Source organism: Ascaphus truei, unplaced genomic scaffold, assembly GCF_040206685.1.
Source record: "Ascaphus truei isolate aAscTru1 unplaced genomic scaffold, aAscTru1.hap1 HAP1_SCAFFOLD_3360, whole genome shotgun sequence".
In the NCBI taxonomy this organism is placed as follows: domain Eukaryota; kingdom Metazoa; phylum Chordata; class Amphibia; order Anura; family Ascaphidae; genus Ascaphus; species Ascaphus truei.
The window spans coordinates 1-20963 of record NW_027456356.1 but is presented as its reverse complement, the minus strand read 5'-3'; the positions used below and the strand labels follow the sequence as shown (position 1 = coordinate 20963).

The window sequence follows — 20963 nt, the reverse complement described above, 5'->3', positions numbered from 1 at the left end:
TGGTCGTGCCAGTAATGGCAAGCCGTCCAGGTCCTGAGGCAGCAAAGCAGCCCCAAACCATCACACTCCCCCCACCATGCTTGCTGGTTAGGAGGGGCTTCTTCTATTCAAACACAGTGTTTGGTATGCGCCAAACATAACGTTTCTCATTGAGGCCAAAAAGTTCTACCTATGACTCGTCTGTCCAGAGAACCTTGTTCCAGAAGTCTTGTGGATCATCTATGTGAACTTCAGACAGGCAGAAATGTTCTTTTTAGAGAGCAGTGGTTTCCTCCTGGCTATCCTTCCATGAACACCGTTCTTGTTCAGTCTTTTTCTGATCGTTGAGTCATGAACACTCACATTAGCCAAGGCAAGAGTGACCTGCAGATCCTTGGATGTTACTCTGGGGTTCTTTGTGACTTCCTGGATGATTTTTCGGTTTGTTCTTGGAGAGATTTTGGCAGGACGACTGCTCCTGGGTAGAGCGTGACAGTGGTCTTGAACTTTCTCCATTTTTAGACTGTCTGGCAGGGGTTGGTGGAGCCCCAAATCCTTAGAAATGAGTTTGTAACCCTTTCCATACTGATAAGCATCAATAACTACTTTTCTGAAGTCCTCACAGATTTCTTTTGATAGTGGCATGACATATTTCCACAAACCTTGTATGGTGAAGATCAAACTCATAAGGTTTCTGATCTTTATATAAAGTGGGGCCTCCCAAACTCACCGCTGAAGATCTACCTAATTATTTAAACACCTGATTCTCATTAGCCCCTTTAATTTAGTTGATAAAATCAGGGTTTCACTTACTTTTTCACATACCCTAACTCTTAATTACTCATTGTTTGTCTAATTCATACATCATTTTTTTCTCTCAAAACTCATGGAATTGGTTAATTTAACCCCTTTTGGATATTTAAGAAAAGGCTAGTTTTGGTTCATGGTTATCATGGAAAAACTAAAGAATTTCCGCAATTATTATTGGGGTTCACAACCTTTTTTGCCACTGTACTGCACCGACACACTTTATTCGAGCAAATACCCGGTATGTACCTGGCAGATACCTGGAATGCGCCGCTCCTCACCTCTGACAAGCCCCGTTGCGTTTGCCTTCCCAGCCTGGGTTCATGCCTGGCTGATGGGCGGCTGATCTGTTAAATGATAATGATTAGGATTTAATAGGCTGCAATGCTTCGCGTGTCTACCAGATGGCATAAATTCATGAATTGTAATGCAGTATATATATATATACTGAGCAGTATTGCAGCCAGCGGGAATAAAATGCTTCAATCCCTGCCGGAAAATAACTCAATGCACTCGGGCAGAAACAGTCACAAACCTCAATACACCCGGGTATACCCGAATTCGTGGGACTAGCCGAGCTCGAATAAAGTGTGTCGCCAGTGTATATCATGCCCCTACAGCGCTGAAGGAGACACAGGGTCCCACTGAAACAATTCAAGCTGTGGGTTTGGCAAATCATATTTGTCCCTTCGTAAAGAAAAAGTAGGGTACAAAACAACTTCTCCATTGTCCTTTCCATGACATGCGTGAAAACCGCTTTCTCCCTAAGAGAAAGGAACTCATAGAAAAATCAACTGCAGGATATGTTACTAATCACTGCAGTGAATCTGCTAAAGCAATTACTCCAAAGGTCTAGAGCATCGGGAGATGAGGAAAATTACATTCCTCCAACCAAACATCAAAGAACCCCTTCTTCCAGCCAATTCCATCTTATGCGCTGTTCAGGAACATGTTGATTAAAGAGGGGATTATCTCCCCAGCAGGCTGGGGCTTTGTTTGTCTGTTCTCAGAACGCTTGCCGAGGGTCTGCTTGATTGGGATGTTTCATTGGATATGTCACCAGAGTGCAGTTTAGCTTTTGGATGAAGGGCTTATTGCACTACAACAAAACGTATAGATGTCTACAACACAGTTCAGCACCACGAAGCACCTTCCCGCGGTAGAATGTAGATGTTAACACCACCTCCCTGCTGGTCAGAACACTTCATTATAAACCAGGTGCCGGATCCTATTAACCCCTTCAGTGCTAAACACTGCTTCAATTAATAGTGGTACAATGTTTTGTAGGTACTCCCCTAGCCTCCTCTTAATAAATTAGCAACCAACTGTGTCCTGCAACACAAACTATAAATGAGTTCTAGCACAGACAAAACGCTGCAACATCCCCATGTCCCAGTTTTGCTGTACAGTCACACAACTAGCTGTCCAGAAATAGGTGTGTGGAATATTGCGGATATTTGCCGGACCTTGCCTAACCTCCGCGTTAATCTCTCTCTTTTTGCTTCTGATTCTGGCAGAACAAACACTGCTCTGCTGGACCCCAGCTCGCCTGAATGGTCCCAGGTGGTTTCTGTGGCGGATTGGCTGCAAGCCATCAAGATGGAAAGATACAAAGATAACTTCACAGCGGCCGGATACACCAGCCTGGAAGCAGTCGTGCATGTGAATCAAGAGTAAGTAAATGCAATGTTCCAAGTGAAGGTGATGTTACGGGGGAGATAACAATTGGTGGTTTGCCCAGTTTTAATGCTGATGGGCATTGCTTAATGCTGATGGGCATTGCTCGCTCAAATTGCAACAGTTTAATTCAGTACAAATGTGGCTTTTGCTCAACAATGTTTTTAGCTTTACCAGCTCACTTCTAGAAGTCTCCGAACACAGCACTGACATCATTACTAATCATTCATTACTTGGATAGACCTAGGGCTGCCCAAGATCACATTATCATGGACACTCGCATAACGCAGTTGGGTTAAGCTCCTATTTCTCTTCTCTCCTTGCGCAGTGACCTAACCAGGATTGGCATCACATCCCCTGCACACCAGAACAAGATCCTGAGCAGTGTCCAGGGAATGCGGACCCAGATGCAACAGATGCAAGGCAGGATGGTTCCTGTCTGAAATTGCAGGACATCGGGGGGGAGTTACACACTCAGAACTCTTGCAAATTAGTTTACCTCATCCATGCACTTTAATTGAAGAAACTGCACTTTTTTTACATCATCCTCACCCTATTGGATAAAGACTCTGCTAACTACCACGGGGTGAGGTGGAACCCATTAAACACAAAACAATTAGTCATTTGTGCCACACCCTGACAAAGTCATGGCAAGATAAGGATATACATAAAAAAAAAACAGTGGACACGAATATTTTGGTATTCTGGAGAACGCGCTAGATGCAGCTGATCTACAAGACTTGACCCATTTCCCCATGATTATTTTACCTACGACATGTGCTTCTACTTTATGGAAAGAGGATAAACATTACTTCATCAGTGTGGTGAAGGGAAATACCTTGTGATCTGTTGCTGAAGACACTTCATGGGGGATGGAGGGAGGGGGAGAATGGGAGCCACTGGAGGAGGGAGCATCCTGTGTGTTATTGGCAGACTGTCCTCCTGTGGTTATCTGCGGACGCTGATCTTACATTGGGACAGTCTCTGAACACCTGGGATTAAATGGAATCATATGTACAACGCTACTCTTTCTTATAAGCAGCAGCTGTAAAGAAGGATAGAAAGGTAAGTTGTGCTTAATCCATATATATCATTATTTGTCTACTGCCCGCACTAGCGAAAGCAACATTTTCCTAGAAAAAGTGAACTTTTTTGCTTTTGTGTGGTGCCCTGTAATAACCGCCCTGCCACGGTAATAACCGCCCTGCCACGGTAATAACCGCCCTGCCACGGTAATAACCGCCCTGCCACGGTAATAACCGCCCTGCCACGGTAATAACCGCCCTGCCACGGTAATAACCGCCCTGCCACGGTAATAACCGCCCTGCCACTGTAATAACCGCCCTGCCACGGTAATAACCGCCCTGCCACTGTAATAACCGCCCTGCCACGGTAATAACCGCCCTGCCACGGTAATAACCGCCCTGCCACTGTAATAACCGCCCTGCCACGGTAATAACCGCCCTGCCACGGTAATAACCGCCCTGCCACGGTAATAACCGCCCTGCCACGGTAATAACCGCCCTGCCACGGTAATAACCGCCCTGCCACGGTAATAACCGCCCTGCCACGATGATAACCGCCCTGCCACTGTAATAACCGCCCTGCCACGGTAATAACCGCCCTGCCACGGTAATAAATGCCCTGCCACAGTAATAACCGCCTTGCCACGATGATAACCGCCCTGCCACAGTAATAACCGCCCTGCCACAGTAATAACCGCCCTGCCACTGTAATAACCGCCCTGCCACAGTAATAACCGCCCTGCCACTGTAATAACCGCCCTGCCACAGTAATAACCGCCCTGCCACTGTAATAACCGCCCTGCCACAGTAATAACCGCCCTGCCACTGTAATAACCGCCCTGCCACAGTAATAACCGCCCTGCCACTGTAATAACCGCCCTGCCACGGTAATAACCGCCCTGCCACGGTAATAACCGCCCTGCCACGGTAATAACCGCCCTGCCACTGTAATAAACGCCTTGCCACTGTAATAACCGCCCTGCCACGGTAATAACCGCCCTGCCACTGTAATAACCGCCCTGCCACGGTAATAACCGCCCTGCCACTGTAATAACCGCCCTGCCACGGTAATAACCGCCCTGCCACGGTAAAAACCGCCCTGCCACGGTAATAACCGCCCTGCCACGGTAATAACCGCCCTGCCACGGTAATAACCGCCCTGCCACGGTAATAACCGCCCTGCCACGGTAATAACCGCCCTGCCACTGTAATAACCGCCCTGCCACGGTAATAACCGCCCTGCCACTGTAATAACCGCCCTGCCACAGTAATAACCGCCCTGCCACGGTAATAACCGCCCTGCCACTGTAATAACCGCCCTGCCACGGTAATAACCGCCCTGCCACTGTAATAACCGCCTTGCCACGGTAATAACCGCCCTGCCACGGTAATAACCGCCCTGCCACGGTAATAACCGCCCTGCCACGGTAATAACCGCCCTGCCACGGTAATAACCGCCCTGCCACGGTAATAACCGCCCTGCCACTGTAATAACCGCCTTGCCACGATGATAACCGCCCTGCCACTGTAATAACCGCCCTGCCACGGTAATAACCGCCCTGCCACGGTAATAACTGCCCTGCCACAGTAATAACCGCCTTGCCACGATGATAACCGCCCTGCCACAGTAATAACCGCCCTGCCACTGTAATAACCGCCCTGCCACTGTAATAACCGCCCTGCCACTGTAATAACCGCCCTGCCACAGTAATAACCGCCCTGCCACTGTAATAACCGCCCTGCCACTGTAATAACCGCCCTGCCACTGTAATAACCGCCCTGCCACTGTAATAACCGCCCTGCCACTGTAATAACCGCCCTGCCACTGTAATAACCGCCCTGCCACGGTAATAACCGCCCTGCCACTGTAATAACCGCCCTGCCACAGTAATAACCGCCCTGCCACTGTAATAACCGCCCTGCCACTGTAATAACCGCCCTGCCACGGTAATAACCGCCCTGCCACGGTAATAACCGCCCTGCCACGGTAATAACCGCCCTGCCACGGTAATAACCGCCCTGCCACGGTAATAACCGCCCTGCCACTGTAATAACCGCCCTGCCACTGTAATAACCGCCCTGCCACTGTAATAACCGCCCTGCCACGGTAATAACCAGAGGGGGAGTCCTTAATACAGTAGGGGGGTTGGAGGGAAATAGTCATCAGGAGAATCTTGATGGCTCCAATAATAGCAGTGGGATTCCATTCTTTATGTAGATGAAAATGTAATTGTTTAGAATTATTTAAAGCAAATAAAAATATAACTTGTGAGCTCATTCACATGTCTCAGACAGGTCTGCAGCCCTGCCTTTCCTCATTATCTTTTAGCATACAATGTTTCCACTGTAGCTAGGGATTCTGGGAAATTACATGAAATGAGCACACACTGTCACCTTTTGCTTCGAATCCATTTTAACATGGACCCCTATAAGCTTATGCCTGCCATATTACACAGCTTTTCAGCACAGCCTGGGTTAAAGAAGTGCAGAGACAGTAACCTACTCACAGACAGCAGTTTCAACCTCTTGGGTCTCATCAGTGTGAGGCTGGTTATACTGGCTCTGCAACATGAATCTGATATAGTTTCAACCACACATTAAATATGTTATGGAGGGTAAAAGAAAGTGACAAATGCTTTAAATAATCTCCGCATTACTTTGTCATGCTTTAATTGAGTGGTTTTCGAAACACAAAACTCTGCTTTATTGGATACAAATCAGAAGTTCTGACTTATTTCCTTTTTTTGCAGGGAATTACGTTCTACTTCCTCTGGTGATCCATGGCAAACCCACAGGGGGGAAAAAGGGCAACAGAACGGAAGTCAAAACGTTCCTACAAACATTACAGAAATGGGTCAGTGGAATTACCACCTCGGCAAAACAACTATCGCTTCTCCAACCAGGAAAAAGGGGGAAAAACCACCCCACGGGTCTTCCTCGCTTGAAGTTCATTCCATGCAGTGGCAACGCCCCCCGCTTGATGCCCCGGCATTATGACATTGGAAGACAACTGGTGCCATGTTGGCTGCAACAACCTTGGACCAGGATAATGTCAGCGGCCTTCAGTAAGCCCCAATGGTGGAGACCATCACGGAGTCCTCCTCCCACTGAGTAAATGGAAGGGAACAGTGGCTCTTCAGATCCAAATCGCTTTCTTTTGTTCCACTGCCAAGTCACAAAACAAACAAACGTTCGAACAGTGCATTGTAAGAGAGAGGTGAAACCCTAAGGAGGTAACTGTTGCCTGGAACAGAACTAGATGCCAAAACTAACCTTAATAAAGGGGCCCGGCGTGCGCCCGCCCCAGGGACTCGTTTGCGTTATGGTGCATCCATTAGATTGCCACGGTTGCTGCACTACCGTCAACGTCTGCTCCTCATCTGTCTGGAATGGGCCCCGTTTATGAGATTATGAGAGACTTTGCTTTCAAGATAAAGATATGCAATTTATCAGTTATCACAGTTACAACCAGACAGAGCTGCCAACTAAGTTTTTTTTTATACATATATATTATATTATATATAACCCAGACAGATGTCTTCGTGCTTAACCCTCTGGATTAACTCCACTTCTGAGCCATACAGACTGGAAACAGTGAAGGCGTAGGGTTAGTCTCAGGTATTCCTTATGTCAGGGGTTCACCACTCTGGGCCTCAAAGACCCCCAACAGTTCAATTTTGAAGGATATCCCTGCTTACGCACAGGTGACTGAGCCACCTGTGCTGAAGCAGGGATATCCTTCAAACCTGACCTTTTGGGGTGTTGGAGGGTCTTGAGGACTGGAGTTGATAACCCCTGCCTTTATGTGATTTCTAAGAGGAGGGTCACCAGAGCCTAACACTGCTATAAAGCCACGAGCTCCATGTGACATCCGTAACGCTCATGAAACCAACGATGACAAGGTAGCTGCCTGCCATCTGGAAGTGTGGTGGAAATAAATGGTATCATGAATATGACAAAAGGCAGATTGGGGTTTTCTTCTATTCTGTGACCCAGACGTAGAGGGAACACCTCAACACGTGAACGCAGCCGTGCTATTTACCCCAAGAACATGGATATAAATTGCAAGCACGTTCAACTAACCCTTGGTATTCACGAACATGCACATAGTGACCTGCAATATGTTCAACTATCATATGGACAGACAAAGCATTACCTTTCTGTTAAGCCCCTTCACATCCCTTAAGGCGGTCCTGCGTGCCGCATTAAGTAGTACACATGCTGCAGACTTTGTGCACAATAATCAGTATTTGTGTGTTACTGCCACGGGAAAAAAAATACATTGCAAATGGTGTATCCATAACCATACCTGGAGTCCTACAGGAGCCTCTCACCCCTGCGCTGCTGGCCCCTCCGGCAGTGAAGGGGTTAACACATTGGCTGTTAGCAGCATTCTCACTTCTTAACGTTTGTCCGTAACCCACTGAGCCGTAACCAGAGAAAGTTACTAAAACAAAAAGGGACATTTTATATTTTTGTTTGTGCCACTGCAAATAAGGGATATTAATTTAGCTCACACTAGAAATAAAGTTCTAACAGAGCATTTTTCTTGGTTCATGTGTTGGTTAGATCTTTTATTTTGGTTTAATTTGTAACTTTTTTTTTTGTTTTTTCCGGCGGGGAAGGGTAACTGGTTCCTCTTCCCTGGAATTTTAGGTACGCATAACTTATCTTGTTTATTTATGGTCTTTTTATACCTAGTTTGTAAAATTGTAAAATAGCAAACTTCATGCAAAAGTTTGCGTTCTGGAGAAAAAAATAAAGTAGTTGCTGAAAAAGATTTAAAAAAAACCTGAGCACTGTGTGATGTCTTCAGTCTGGAACATTCGTCCATGTGTGTTACGTTGGTACAGGGGTCGCCAACTCAACCTGACCTGTTGGTAGCTCTCAAAGGCTTTTTAGGATATCCCTGCTTCAGTACAAGTGGCTCAATCGGTCCCAGGTTCAGCACAGATGGTTCAATCGGTTCCAGCTTCAGCACATGTGGCTCAATCGGTCCCAGCTTTAGCACAGGTGGCTCAATCGGTCCCAGCTTCAGCACAGGTGGCATGAGGACAGGAGTTGGCTACCCCTGAGTTAGTAGCTACCATCCTGGGAATTGTTCTACCCCTCTGCTACGTAAGAGGTTAACATTTATTTAGCCCTCATGTGCAGGTTCCCCTGGCACCACGAGGTAAAGATATGGATAAACATCTCTAAAAATATAAGCCAAAACATCCGTTACATTTTTAGCAATAGGCATCACAGAGGATGTTTGCCATGTCAGCTCTGCCCCTACTCTGCAAAACATGGGCTGGCCAAGGCTTTCCTAGCAACCGTGCCCCTTATTACGTTGGATAAGTGCACACACGTGTTTGGTAATCCACTGGTTACTCCTAAAACCCGGTGCACCCAGGCTTCCCAGAAGAGACCTTTGAGAAGCCCTGCGCTAGGCACTCTCGCCGATTACATGTATGTACACATGGCTATTTTGACAACCACGTGTGCAATCATATTACAGTAGGAATAACAATATTCTATACCTGCTTCAATTATGTCAGCGCAATACAAATATATAAATGTTTTCTAGAATTTACCATTTTATAGAATGTCCAAAATAGTGAGATTTTTGGGGTTCTACAACCAAAAAATGCATTTTAATGCAAAAGGTCTATTTTCCGTCAGTGTATTTAACTGCATGAGCGTTCGGATTCTAAGGATCGGTGCTGACCTTTTAATGGCTCTGCATATCCTGTACTCTTTAGAAGCACATCTCTGCTCCAAACCCATTCTGGTAACTCGCATTCATTTCTTGATTTACAGCTGCTACATAAATACAACTTGGATACAAAATGTGCCACGCGTGGTTCTGAAAGTAGAAGGCAGCGTCCTTACGTGAGCTTAGCGCTACAGTACATGGCTTCATCGTTGCATGTTAAATGAATGGGGGGAGAAGCACAACCTGTGAAATAATCTTGAGGCTCTGTTTAATTCCCTGCTTGTGTCTGCTCACCGCCTGGCAGAGCTCCCGCTGGGCTCTTGCTGTGTTGAGAACGGGATGTGGTTGAAGGGTTAAACATTATTGCTTTAATAACTAAAGAAGCTTAGGAAATAAAAGGAATGCAAAAAACACAAATAGATTTTATATGCAAAGAAATGGCAGTTTGCAGCTTCGTAACAGTCCAGTGAAGCTGCAAACTGCCATAGACTCTGCTTTAGAGTATATTTTTTTTATGAGTACTGTATATCAAGCCAGCAGTGATCACAGCCCTGTATATACAATGTATAGGCACAGTATAGCTCTTCTCTAAAGAGCTTACAGTTTTGGTGCATTAGACGCAATGTGACCTGTTCAAACTCACACAAAACATTTCAAGGAAAATCCCTTTACTACAGAGCAGCTTTTCTCCATAACAACCACCATCAATAAGCTTAGTGGAGAGAGGGTTCTTGCAGGAGAGACCGCTAGTTCTTGTCAGAGGTTAGATGTTTTTCAACCAGGGTTCCTAGGAACACTTGGGTTCCCCCGGGTACCCCTGAAGGATTCCCTGCAATTTTCAGATTATTTGCAAATTGTAACAAATGCAGAAGAATGTACAATGCATCTGATCTCAGACGCGCTATTAGACAGGGCTGGGGTTCCTTACAATGCATCTGATATGAGACACGCTATTAGAGAGGGTCGGGGTTCCTTACAATGCATCTGATCTCAGACGCGCTATTAGAGAGGGTTGGGGTTCCTTACAATGCATCTGATCTCAGACGCGCTATTAGAGAGGGTTGGGGTTCCTTACAATGCATCTGATCTCAGACGCGCTATTAGAGAGGGTTGGGGTTCCTTACAATGCATCTGATCTCAGACGCGCTATTAGAGAGGGTTGGGGTTCCTTACAATGTGTTGGATCTGAGTCATGCTATTAAAGAGGGTTGGGGTTCCTTACAATGCATCTGATCTCAGACACGCTATTAGAGAGGGTTGGGGTTCCTTACAATGCATCTGATCGGAGCCATGCTATTAGAGTGGGTTGGGGTACCGCAGAATTTCACAATATAATTATAAGGTTCCTTAACCAAAAAAAAAGGTTAAAAGGGTTAGAAGGTTGTGGATGCATCAGAAGTATACAGATAAACCATTTTATTTTAAATACATGAGACCTTGAGATGGTGGGAGCAAGTGAGAGGTGCAGGTGGCCATAAATGCCTTTTACAGATGCTAGGTTTGTGCCGCAGAATAGGACAGTAAGCTAGGTTCATCTAAAAAGTTAGAAGTCAACTTTCACTTCTGATCTAGATTTATTTATTTGTAAAATGTTTTACCAGGAAGTAATACAGTGAGAGTTACCTCTCGTTTTCCCGTATAGTCCTGGGCACAGAGTTATGATGACAATACATGGTTAGATGTACAAGTGAAGGTGATCAAATAAGGCGCAAAACAGCAAAGAGTGATCACTATTTTTAAAGTGAAAAAATTAATCTGTTAAATATAGAAATGTGATAAAGTGACTTGAGTAAATACAAATATACGGTTGAAAACTCCATGCTCAAAGCCTCTGGTGGGACCTGTCTTCACTGGTCCCACAACGTAGTAAATGTATTCTCACAATCCAGGGGGAGCATATGTAGAAGGAGAACCAGCAACACAAAACAAAAATCTAAGTGCAGATGTATTGCAATGAGGGGAATATGTCAGATCTTTATCTTGGCTCTATATTCAGCCTACTCACAAGATACAAGTGGTTTTCAGGCATAAATCAATAGGCTGTGGTAATCTGTGGTCTGTGTAGCAGGAGAAGCTGGAAAGGCTGTGTGATCTCCCAGTAAGGTCAGGAAAGATGTACCTCAACAGTAAGAGACAAATAGCTCCATAGCACAGATCAGTGAGTATAAAAATGTTTATATGAAAAAGTATAAAAATGCACTTACAAAAATGCAATAACACTAACGAGTATAGTGGAGAGACAATACATCATGGCCGCTCACCACCCGCCTCCGTCAGATGTCCGTTCATTCACAGATAGACTCTTGTGGGTCAGTCCTCAGCCAGCTGTTGTTTTTTGCCACCCTCGCGGCCCCAGGGGGGATGACGTCACCCTTCCGGCTTCTGTGGTGTATTTGCAGCGGGCAGCACGTCTCCTACCTGCTCAGTATAGTGTTCGTGCTCCAAGATAGAGGGATCCTCCCACTCTCCCTCTCATCTCTCTATACACACACATCTTCAGCCTTTGTCGATCCACTGCTTCATGGAAGCCTCCCCAATCATTTTCTAGGAACTCCGGTTACAAGCCTTACTCTTCCACATTGCTCCAACAAATGTTCTGATTTCATTCTCCGATTTTACTTTTGGTCATTGTCATGGTCTTTTAATCTCTCTTGGAATTAAGTCAAGTACCTGTGTCCAACTATGGTCATTTCTTCTTGTGATATGTCCGACCCATCGCCATTTTAATTTCTTCCCCCTTGTGATGATGTCACAAAACTTTTTCTTTGGTTTCGAACCCATTCATTCTTTTTCCTGTCTCTTCAGGTAATACCCTTCACACATCTCTCCATATGTTTGTGTTGTCTGAAGCTTCTGAATTGTCTTTGCATTTAGGGTCCAAGTTTCACATCCATAAGGGCAGAATACACTGGTCAAAAAGTTTCCTCTTGTGGCACAGTGGAAGGTTTCCTTGAAATATTGTCTTGTTTCCTCCAAAAGCCTCCATTCCATCCTCATTCTCCTATTGATTTCATTTAAAGGGTTCCCCCATCCAGTGTTATTTACCGGCCAAGGTAGACAGTCTTTGATTTCTAGTTCTATTCCATTTATTTCAATCTTCACAGACTTGACACATTTGTTGAATATCACTTTTGTCTTGTTTATATTCATACGGAGGCCACATTCTTACTTGCTTTGGCGAGTTCTCCAATTTGTTGCTGAACGTCTTCTGAACGTGTGGTAAAAATAACAATGTCATCTGCAAATCATGGGTGACTCAGATACAGTATACACCATTGATTTTGATTCCTTTTTCTTCCTAATCTAATGTCTTGAACAATTCTTCAAGTGTTGCTGTGAAAAGCTTTGGTGACATGGAGTCTCCCTGCCGCACTCCCTTATTGATCCTTATCTTGCATGCATCTTAATGTAATCCAATGGTTGATGTAGCAATCTCCATAAATGTTCTTTATAATAATCAATGTAAGTTTCTTCAACATTTTGTCGTCTTAATGCATCTAGGACCGCTGAGTTGTAGATAGAACCAAAGGCTTTTTCGTAATCTACGAATCCTAAGTGGTAGGTCATACTCATTATTTCTGAAAATCACTTTTTGTATGACTTGGATGTGGTTCATTCTGTTGTATCCACTACGAAATCCTGCGTGTTCTCGAGGCTGGGCAAAGTCCAGGGTCTGTTGCATCCATTTAGGGAATATCTTCATGAAAATCTTGTGAGTGATTGCAAGTAGACTGATTTGTCTATAGTTCTTGAGTTCTTCTTTGTCTCCGTTCTTGTGGGTGAGGATAACTACGGCATTACTCCATTACTCTGGAATTTTCCTGTTCTTCAAACAGCGTGTAAAGAGTTTAAGGATTTTATTCTACTTCTTCCCCGGCTGCTCAGATCTCAGTTGTAATTCCATCTTCCCCGGGAGCCTCCCAATTCTTCATGGATTTTAGTGCTTTTGCCGCTTCTTATGGAAGGACGCATAGTACATCACTGGTGGTTTCTTTTTGCTTCTCCTCTTCTGGATTATGCCCTCTGTTATCGGATGTTTGCGCATCATTTCACGTGGAAGAAGTCTTCAACACTCTTTATGATAAGTGTACGGTCCTTTATTGTTGATCCGTCGTCTTGTATGAGTGCAATGGTTTTCTTCTTTCCCACCATAAGTCACTGTTTTTGTCGTCTTTAAGATTTGTTCAATCTTCAATAATCTTCCTCACCATATCACAGTTACACTTTCTTACATCTTCACTGATACACTTGCGGATTGTCTTGCATGGCTCTGCATATTCCTTTGTATTCCTGCTTCTTGGGATTGCTTAATTTCTGATCTCCTATCATCAGATATTTTCTTATCCTGTTTTTTTATCCTGATTCCTGCAGTTTTTTCTGTGTTCAACTACAATCTTCAAAAGTTTGCCATCATTTTTTGTTAACGTGTCCCCATGCATTTTGAGGGAGCTGAAGTGATTTTTTCAGTTCTAGTTGCAATTTTCTGCTGCTATTCTTGAGGTCAATGTTGATTATTTTTGTCTTCTTTTTAATCCGTTTTCTTCTTTCCAACTTCGCATTCGGATGTAATATGCAGCGAGCCAATCAGTGATCACTCCTTGTGTCAAAACGGTTAAGGACTATGCAGTCTTCCATCACGTGTTTCTCGTTAGTTTATGATATAGTCCATTTCATTTCTGACTCCTGTGGGTCCAGTCCATGTCCATTTTCTATCTGGATTCTTGAAGAATAAATTCATGATGTAGAAGTTTTCACATTCTGCAAATTGTACCAATGTGTCACCATGTTCATTCCTGTTACTGTAACCATACTTACCAACTGATGCTTCGTCTTGCTGATGAGCACCAATGTTTACATTGAAATCTCCCATAACGATCTGGAGGTGACAATTTCCATTGTTAAGTTTGTTGATTTCATGGTAGAAGTCTTGCACTTCATTGTCTGCATGACTTGATGTTGGAGCATGCACTTGGATTATTGGAAGCCTGTATTTCTTTGTCAACTGGTGATTGTGGGCACTCTTTCTGATGAGCTATCATACTCCACTTTTCCAATCTCTTTTTAATGATGAAGTTTACTCCACTGATTCATCCATTATCCTTACCTCTGCAATAGAATAGGTGTCTTTTGAGCTCAATAAGGCATTCATCTTTTCTTCTAACACCACTAAGGCAAACAATATCCCATGGAGAGAGTCCAGCAGTTGTACGTGGCCAGGATTAGGTTTGAATGGTGTGTGTGTGTGTGTGTGTGTGTGTGTGTGTGTGTGTGGTGGTAACAATGCACTCGCAGGACTTCTTAACTGTAAAAATTTCTTTTATTAAAGTAGTCAGGATCGATCGAAATGTCGATCCTGCCTTTTTGAATGAAAGAAGTGTTTGAAGTGAAGGAGTCCTGCGGATGCATCGTTACTACATTTTTTTTGTTCAAATTAATCTGTGTCCCTGAAACCCCTGTACAACTGATTTGTGGAACCGTGAGTGCCTTTTGATTTCTCTTTCTTTCTACAACTACCTATCCATACCCTCATCTTATACTGTACATGTACACACTCTTATTTGCCTCAGACTAACACCAACTGCCGAAGTGGGGGCCCGAGTCGTCCTTCTCTATGTGATGTTCCACATGTGACGTTGGGTCATACATAAAGGAAGCAGGGTACAGTAGTGTTTATAGTACGCCAGTATTTATAAAGTACGTAGCAATGGACACCCTGGTACCTTGTGATTCTTACCAGAAGGATCATCACATGCATCCACATAACATAGTAACATAACACTCCCCACTAAACTCTGCGCAGGTGTATGTCAGTGTTTGTTGCTGAGGGCACCCAATCCTGGACATCAATGCCTGTGTAATGGTCCCATCAAACTGGGAGCTCGGACACCGTGGGAGCTCTTAACTATGGATTTGTGTAGCAGGCCTGTACTTCGCAAAATGCTTCAGTACCGCTTTATATGACTATATTGCTAGGTTAACTGCTCTCCCGCCAGCTAGTGTCCGCTAACCCGGGCGGAACGTAGACTGGCCCCAGGTCACCCAACAATCAGTCCTAAGATCTCTCAGCATCGCGCATAGCTACCTCTGCTTGCTCTGCCAGGGACTCTTCCAGATCTTCTCCTTAGTTCATAACCCACTTATCGAGCACTTATCGGCCAAAATGCCTACTGCTATCCAGTAAGCCTTGATAAGTAGGCGATAAAAGAATGAATTGCCCAAATTTTGAGCCTTCAAGTAAAAATTGCCGGGTGAGTGTCGATAAGCCACTTATCAGCAGGTTTTGAAACTCGTGGCAATTCTAGTACCATCGATTAGCTTATCGAGGCCTGTCGCAGCTCTAGAATGGCGAGTTTCTCCCAAATTCCTCACGCCAGGTAAAGTTGGCGTGAGGCTGGTGAGAAGCTGCTGAGACGGCGAGGCGGGACTTAGAAACAAAATGCTTTTTTCCTGCATTGGATTGATGCCGGGAGTCTCCGGAGCTGATACCCATTAATATCAGCACCAGAGACCCCCGACATGAATTCCATGCAGTAAAAATGCTTTTACAGTCAACTTCATTATCTTAACGGCTAACAGCTAAGGCAATGAAGGGGTTAACCTCTCCCACTACCCACCAAGGGCCAAATACCCCCTTCACCCACCCATGCTACCCACAATAAACACTAATACCCGCCTCCTTTACCCCCACATGATTGATACTAGAGGCCGCTGGTTTCCGGTGGTCCTCGCAGGTGTCTGTGGGCCCTCGGGTGGTCCCCGCGGGTGCGGTACCAATCCTGTGGCCAAATTTATTTTCCAATACATTGAAATAAATACACATCCTCCCCAACACATACAGTACAGTAATGGGCAAAATTACTATTGTCCAGATATGGATAATAGCTCATTTGCCCATTATAAAATAAAACATTAGCCAGCCAGCATAAATAAAGTAAATAAACCTTTCTAGTTACCCCTGCCATCATGAAGGGCGTCCTCGTCAGCATACTTCAGGTTCATGTCCTCCGAAGCCAGCAAGAATACATAAAAAAATACAATCTAAATGCCTCTAACCCCTTAATCACCTTAGCGGTTAATAACCGCTATAGTAATTAAGGAGTTAACCTCCGTCCCCCGCTTCCCACCCAGGAGGTATAACCACCCACCCTGAGAACCCTATACCCACCCTGTACCCATTGATTGGCATACGGGTACATCATACCCATATAATATGGGCATGATACGCCACATAGCAGCCAATGGTCATCCTAATCAAAAACCTACATTTTTTGTATTGGAAATTCTACAGACTTATATATACTTATATATACAATACATTTTTAACATGCATCATGTATCAGATTCTTATACAGGTATCTCTTTACAGTATGTTCCATACAATATTCGTTTTGCATAATTTCCTTTTTATTTTTTTAATATGGTAACACTTTAACCTTTAACTCAGGTTGTAAAAATTTAACTGTACTATGTCAACCCGTTATCTCATTTTATCTTCAGCTTCTTCAGTCTTGATAGTGTACCCCAGACTTTGCTTCGTCTGTTTTGGACCTTTGTCGGACTAACTAAGTCATTCATATAAGGACTCTTCAATCTTATGTTTATACAGTACTCTCTTCTACTATCCTGTGCAACCCATACACCTCTGTCTGAAACCTTGAAATGTTTATTTCACTAGTCTTATGGTATGGTTAGTAGTCCTGTTGGTACCTTTCTACCCCCAGGCCTCTGGGTTTTTTTTTTTTTTAATGGTGTGGTGTTCAGAATCTTATTGGGGGATTCCTGGTTATTGTGCGTGTTGCACACCATGTTGTGTGTGTGTGCGTGTTGCATACCATGTTGTGTGTGTGTGCGTGTTGCATACCATGTTGTGAGTGTGTGTGCGTATTGCACACCATGTTGTGTGTGTGCGTGTTGCATACCATGTTGTGTGTGTGTGTGCGTGTTGCATACCGTGTGTGCGTGTTGAATACCATGTTGTGTGTGTGTGTTGCTTACCATGTTGTGTGTGTGTGTGCGTGTTGCATACCATGTTGTGTGTTGAAAGTTTTCCTGGATTTTTGCCTCTGTTTCATCTGACTGTGCGGCAATTAAGCTTTCCCAGATTTGGAAGAATCGTTCCGCTTTTTTTTCTTTGCCCGTCGTGGCTTCCACCCAGTCTAATGTGAATATGCCAAACATGTTTTCTCTCCACAGCTGCAGAGATGGGGGAGTGTTATGTATCCGTTGTTGTAAGATTGTTTCCCTTGCGGCCATAGCTATAATTTGTTTGAGTTTGCTGTTATCGGTTTGGTCCCCTGCTGCCCCTTCAGCGTTTAGGTTTATAATATAAAAAATCGCATATTCAGGATCTATATGGATTGTTGAATTCAGGGAATCCTTGCAGTACTCGCTATTCGTGACCTGAAGTCTAGGACCACTGGGTAGTTCCATAGGCATAGGCACTTTTCCATCTATATATAATAAAACTGAATCGTGTGAGTCTGGTGCTAGATGCGGCGAATCTGATTGGTCCTCAGCCTCTGGCCAATCAGATTGGTGCCTCTATGACGTCACCCAACTGACACTCGCTTCTCCTCACCCGCAGCTACACACACACACACACACCACCCCTCACCGCCCTGCACCGGCTCCCGGAGGGGAAGCGCGGCGGGGCCCTCACTCTCACCCTCGCCGCCCTGCACCGGCTCCCGGACGGAGAGGAAGTGCGGCGCAGCCCTCAACCATGCCGCCCTGCACCGGCTCCCGGACGGAGGGGAAGCGCGGCGCGGCCCCCATCCTCGCCGCCCTGCACCGGCTCCCGGACGGAGGGGAAGCGCAGTGTGGCCCTCACTCTCACCCTCGCCACCCTGCACCAGCTCCCGGACGGAGGGGAAGCGCGGCGTGGCCCTCCTGCCCCAGCCGCCAACTCCAGGCTCCTCCCCCCTCGCTCCCAACGAGAAACGGAGGGGAAGCGAGGCGCGACCCTCCTGTCACAGCCTGCCACTCTTGTCCCCCGCATGCCACGGAGATATCAGGGCCAGGAGGGGAACCGTCTGCCGCCAGGACCACCACCCACCCGGTCAAGGTAAGTCTCCCACCCAGTCAGTCACCCACCCACCCACTCAGTCAAAGTCACTGTAGACAGACGTTCACAGAGGTACACAATTAGGAGGCTTTATAATGTGAAATTATAATAGGCTTTATTGTGCCTGTTCCTTTTTCATCAGGAAATTATCCAAACACGGGGGGGGGGGGGAATAAAGCTTCCACTCACTTGGGAGTATTTCTAGTGAAATCCTATGCAATTAGTTCACATCTCCATTAGTTAAGCATGTCTCGCAGCCCCAAAACATATAGCATGAAAATAAGCAGATATAAGCAGTCTCTTAAGAATAAAAGTCTTATCTGTTTCTTGGAGGGAAAATCTTCTCACTTCCTGGTTCAGCTTCAGGTGTAGTAGTTTTCCCTGTGTCTTGAAATCAGCTCTTCTGTGCAGAGCTCAAGACCTGTCAGCTCTCAGTCAGAGCTAAGGAGAGTCACTTCCTGTCTCAAAGGCAGGCTTTTGTAAGCAATCTAATCAGTCAGGTGGTGTTTAGTAATTAACTACCACACTGCTAGATTAAAGGCACATTACTGAACAGGGATAAGTCCCCTGTTACATACCTCCCCTGTTTGTGGGAAGCTCGGGCTTACCACGGCCAAAGCCCATCCTTCCACTCTCATTCTAGATATCTCTGTGACTTGAATGAGAGTGGATGGAGGAAGAGAACCCTCTGTCCCGCTGGGATTGGAGCCCTTTCTCCAGTTTATTTTTGTCTCTTCCTGAAGATGCTTGAGATCAGCACTCCTCAGTCGCTCGAGGGGGACTTTTTCCACGTAAAGTCTTTTTATCGCGTGCGCGGTCTTGAGATTTCTGTTGCGTCGGGCACTCCTCTTTTTGTAGACAAAGTGTATGGCAACAGTTGTAGAGCAGTTAGGACTAGCCCTTAGAGTTTTCTGCTCTGGAAGTGGTCTTTCTGCAGCTTCTCCACACCACAGAGTCGCCAGTTCAGCTTCTTCAGCTAAGGATTCTTCTGGCTTTGATTCTGCACTCCTACCTCTGTTTGTTGCCTGTTGGGCAGCTGTAGGTTTGGCTAGTGCTTTCTTTGGTGGCTCAAACTTCGTAATTTTGTTTTGAAGTTGCGTGGAGTCCCCAACTCTCACTGTACCCTTGTCCTTACGGGCCTTAGTTACTGTGGGATACTGGTGCTTGGGCAGAGCCAATACCTTTTTCCGTATTGGAGGAATCTGTATCAGAGTCTCCTTCACATTCTGGAGCTCTGTAATTTTTGTCGTCAAGGTTGCCGCTGCGTCTGTTTTCTCCTTGGTGTACTGACGCAAGGGAATGGAATAGTCTCTCTGTCTCTCCAGCTCTTGCTCCAGTTTCTGAGCCTTCTCACGCTCCCTGTCATACAGAGTCACCTGGTATCGAAGCTCCGCTTCCAACGATGCTCTGAAGACATGCAGCGTGGCCTTTAGCTCCTCATACTGCTCTGTGGGGACGTACTGGGTATTCAGACGTTCCTGCAGCGCTTGTACCTCTTTAGCAGCCTGCGGTTTTTCTTCCTGTAGCAGTTGCTGCTTCTCCTCAGCATACTGGAGGTGTGTATGCAGACCTTACAGTTGGTTCTGCAGTCGGTGCTCTGCGTCAAACTTTTCCTTGACTTCTTCTGTTAACTGAAAATTTTCTTCTTTCAGTTTTAAGTTTTCTCTTTTTAATCTTGAATTTTCTCCATTTTCAGTCTCTGTATTCTTCAGGGCCTCTTTGTAGTCCTCCTTCCATTTACGCACATCTGCTTTGAGAATGACCATCTCCTGGCGTGAGACTTCCTTCTCTAGGTTGAGGGTCTGAAGCTCCTTCTGAGAGACTTTGAGATCTGTTTCAAGATTACCAATAGTTTCTTTAGCAATGTCCAGCTCCTCAGTGAGACTGTGTAGTTCCTTTCTGGAAACTTCCAGGTCTGTGCGGCAGCTGTTGGTCTCATGATGTGAGGCATCCAGTGCTCTGCGGAGTGTCTGAACCTCTTTCTGAGATACGTCCACCTCTATCCGGACACTGTTGACCTCCTGCTGTGAGGCATTCAGCTCTATGCGAAGAGTGTGAACCTCTTGCTGGAAGACTGTCATCTGCTTCAGTGCCTCCTCATACTTCCGCTTTAGCGTAGCCACCATTTTATCAGATTGGCTCTGCTTTTCCTCCATGGCGGAAATAGTAGCCTTTGCAGTATCTAGCTCAGTCTTGAGATCCTCCAATTCGGTCTTGGCCGCAGAGTAAATTGCAAGCACAGTCTTCTGTAGCTCAGCATTATTTTTTCTCTCCCTTTCTAATTCTTCACAGAGTAGATCACAGTCATGCCTGGCAGCTTGCAGTGCATCTTCAGGGCTGGTCAAGGGATCGTCACTCACTGGCTCCGACTCCACTTCCCTGGGATGTTTGGCCGAGGGTTCCTCACTGTTTGCACCGGACAGACACTTCTTTGGGGTACACGACTTCTGCCTTGGGCTCTCTGGATATTCGGTTACCCGCGGGACGAATTCTCCATTTTCTCTAGGCTGCAGGGCAACTCGGTCCCCCTTTTCCTCCACAGGATCTGCGAACGTGTCTGTTCCTTCCACGGTAAGTGAAGAACTGCTTTTCTTTTTCCGCCTTTTTGATTTGGATGACACCGTCCCTTCAGGGATATTGGGGTCTCCATCTTCATTTGAAATTTTAGCAGCTTCATTATATACTCCAGGCTTTTCCCGCTCTGTCTCCTGCT

At 45.4% G+C, this 20963-nt stretch overlaps 1 protein-coding gene across 1 annotated transcript; it reads left to right on the top strand.

The window, feature by feature from the left end:
* Window positions 1–1972: 1972 nt before the first annotated feature.
* On the top strand, window positions 1973–3188 carry LOC142483563 (ephrin type-A receptor 4-A-like). The gene is made up of 2 exons (XM_075583582.1): window positions 1973–2459; window positions 2792–3188. The coding sequence occupies exons 1-2, from the start codon at window positions 2137–2139 to the stop codon at window positions 2904–2906; spliced, it is 438 nt and encodes a 145-aa protein (XP_075439697.1). The 5' UTR covers window positions 1973–2136; the 3' UTR covers window positions 2907–3188.
* The last annotated feature ends 17775 nt before the right edge of the window (window positions 3189–20963 follow it).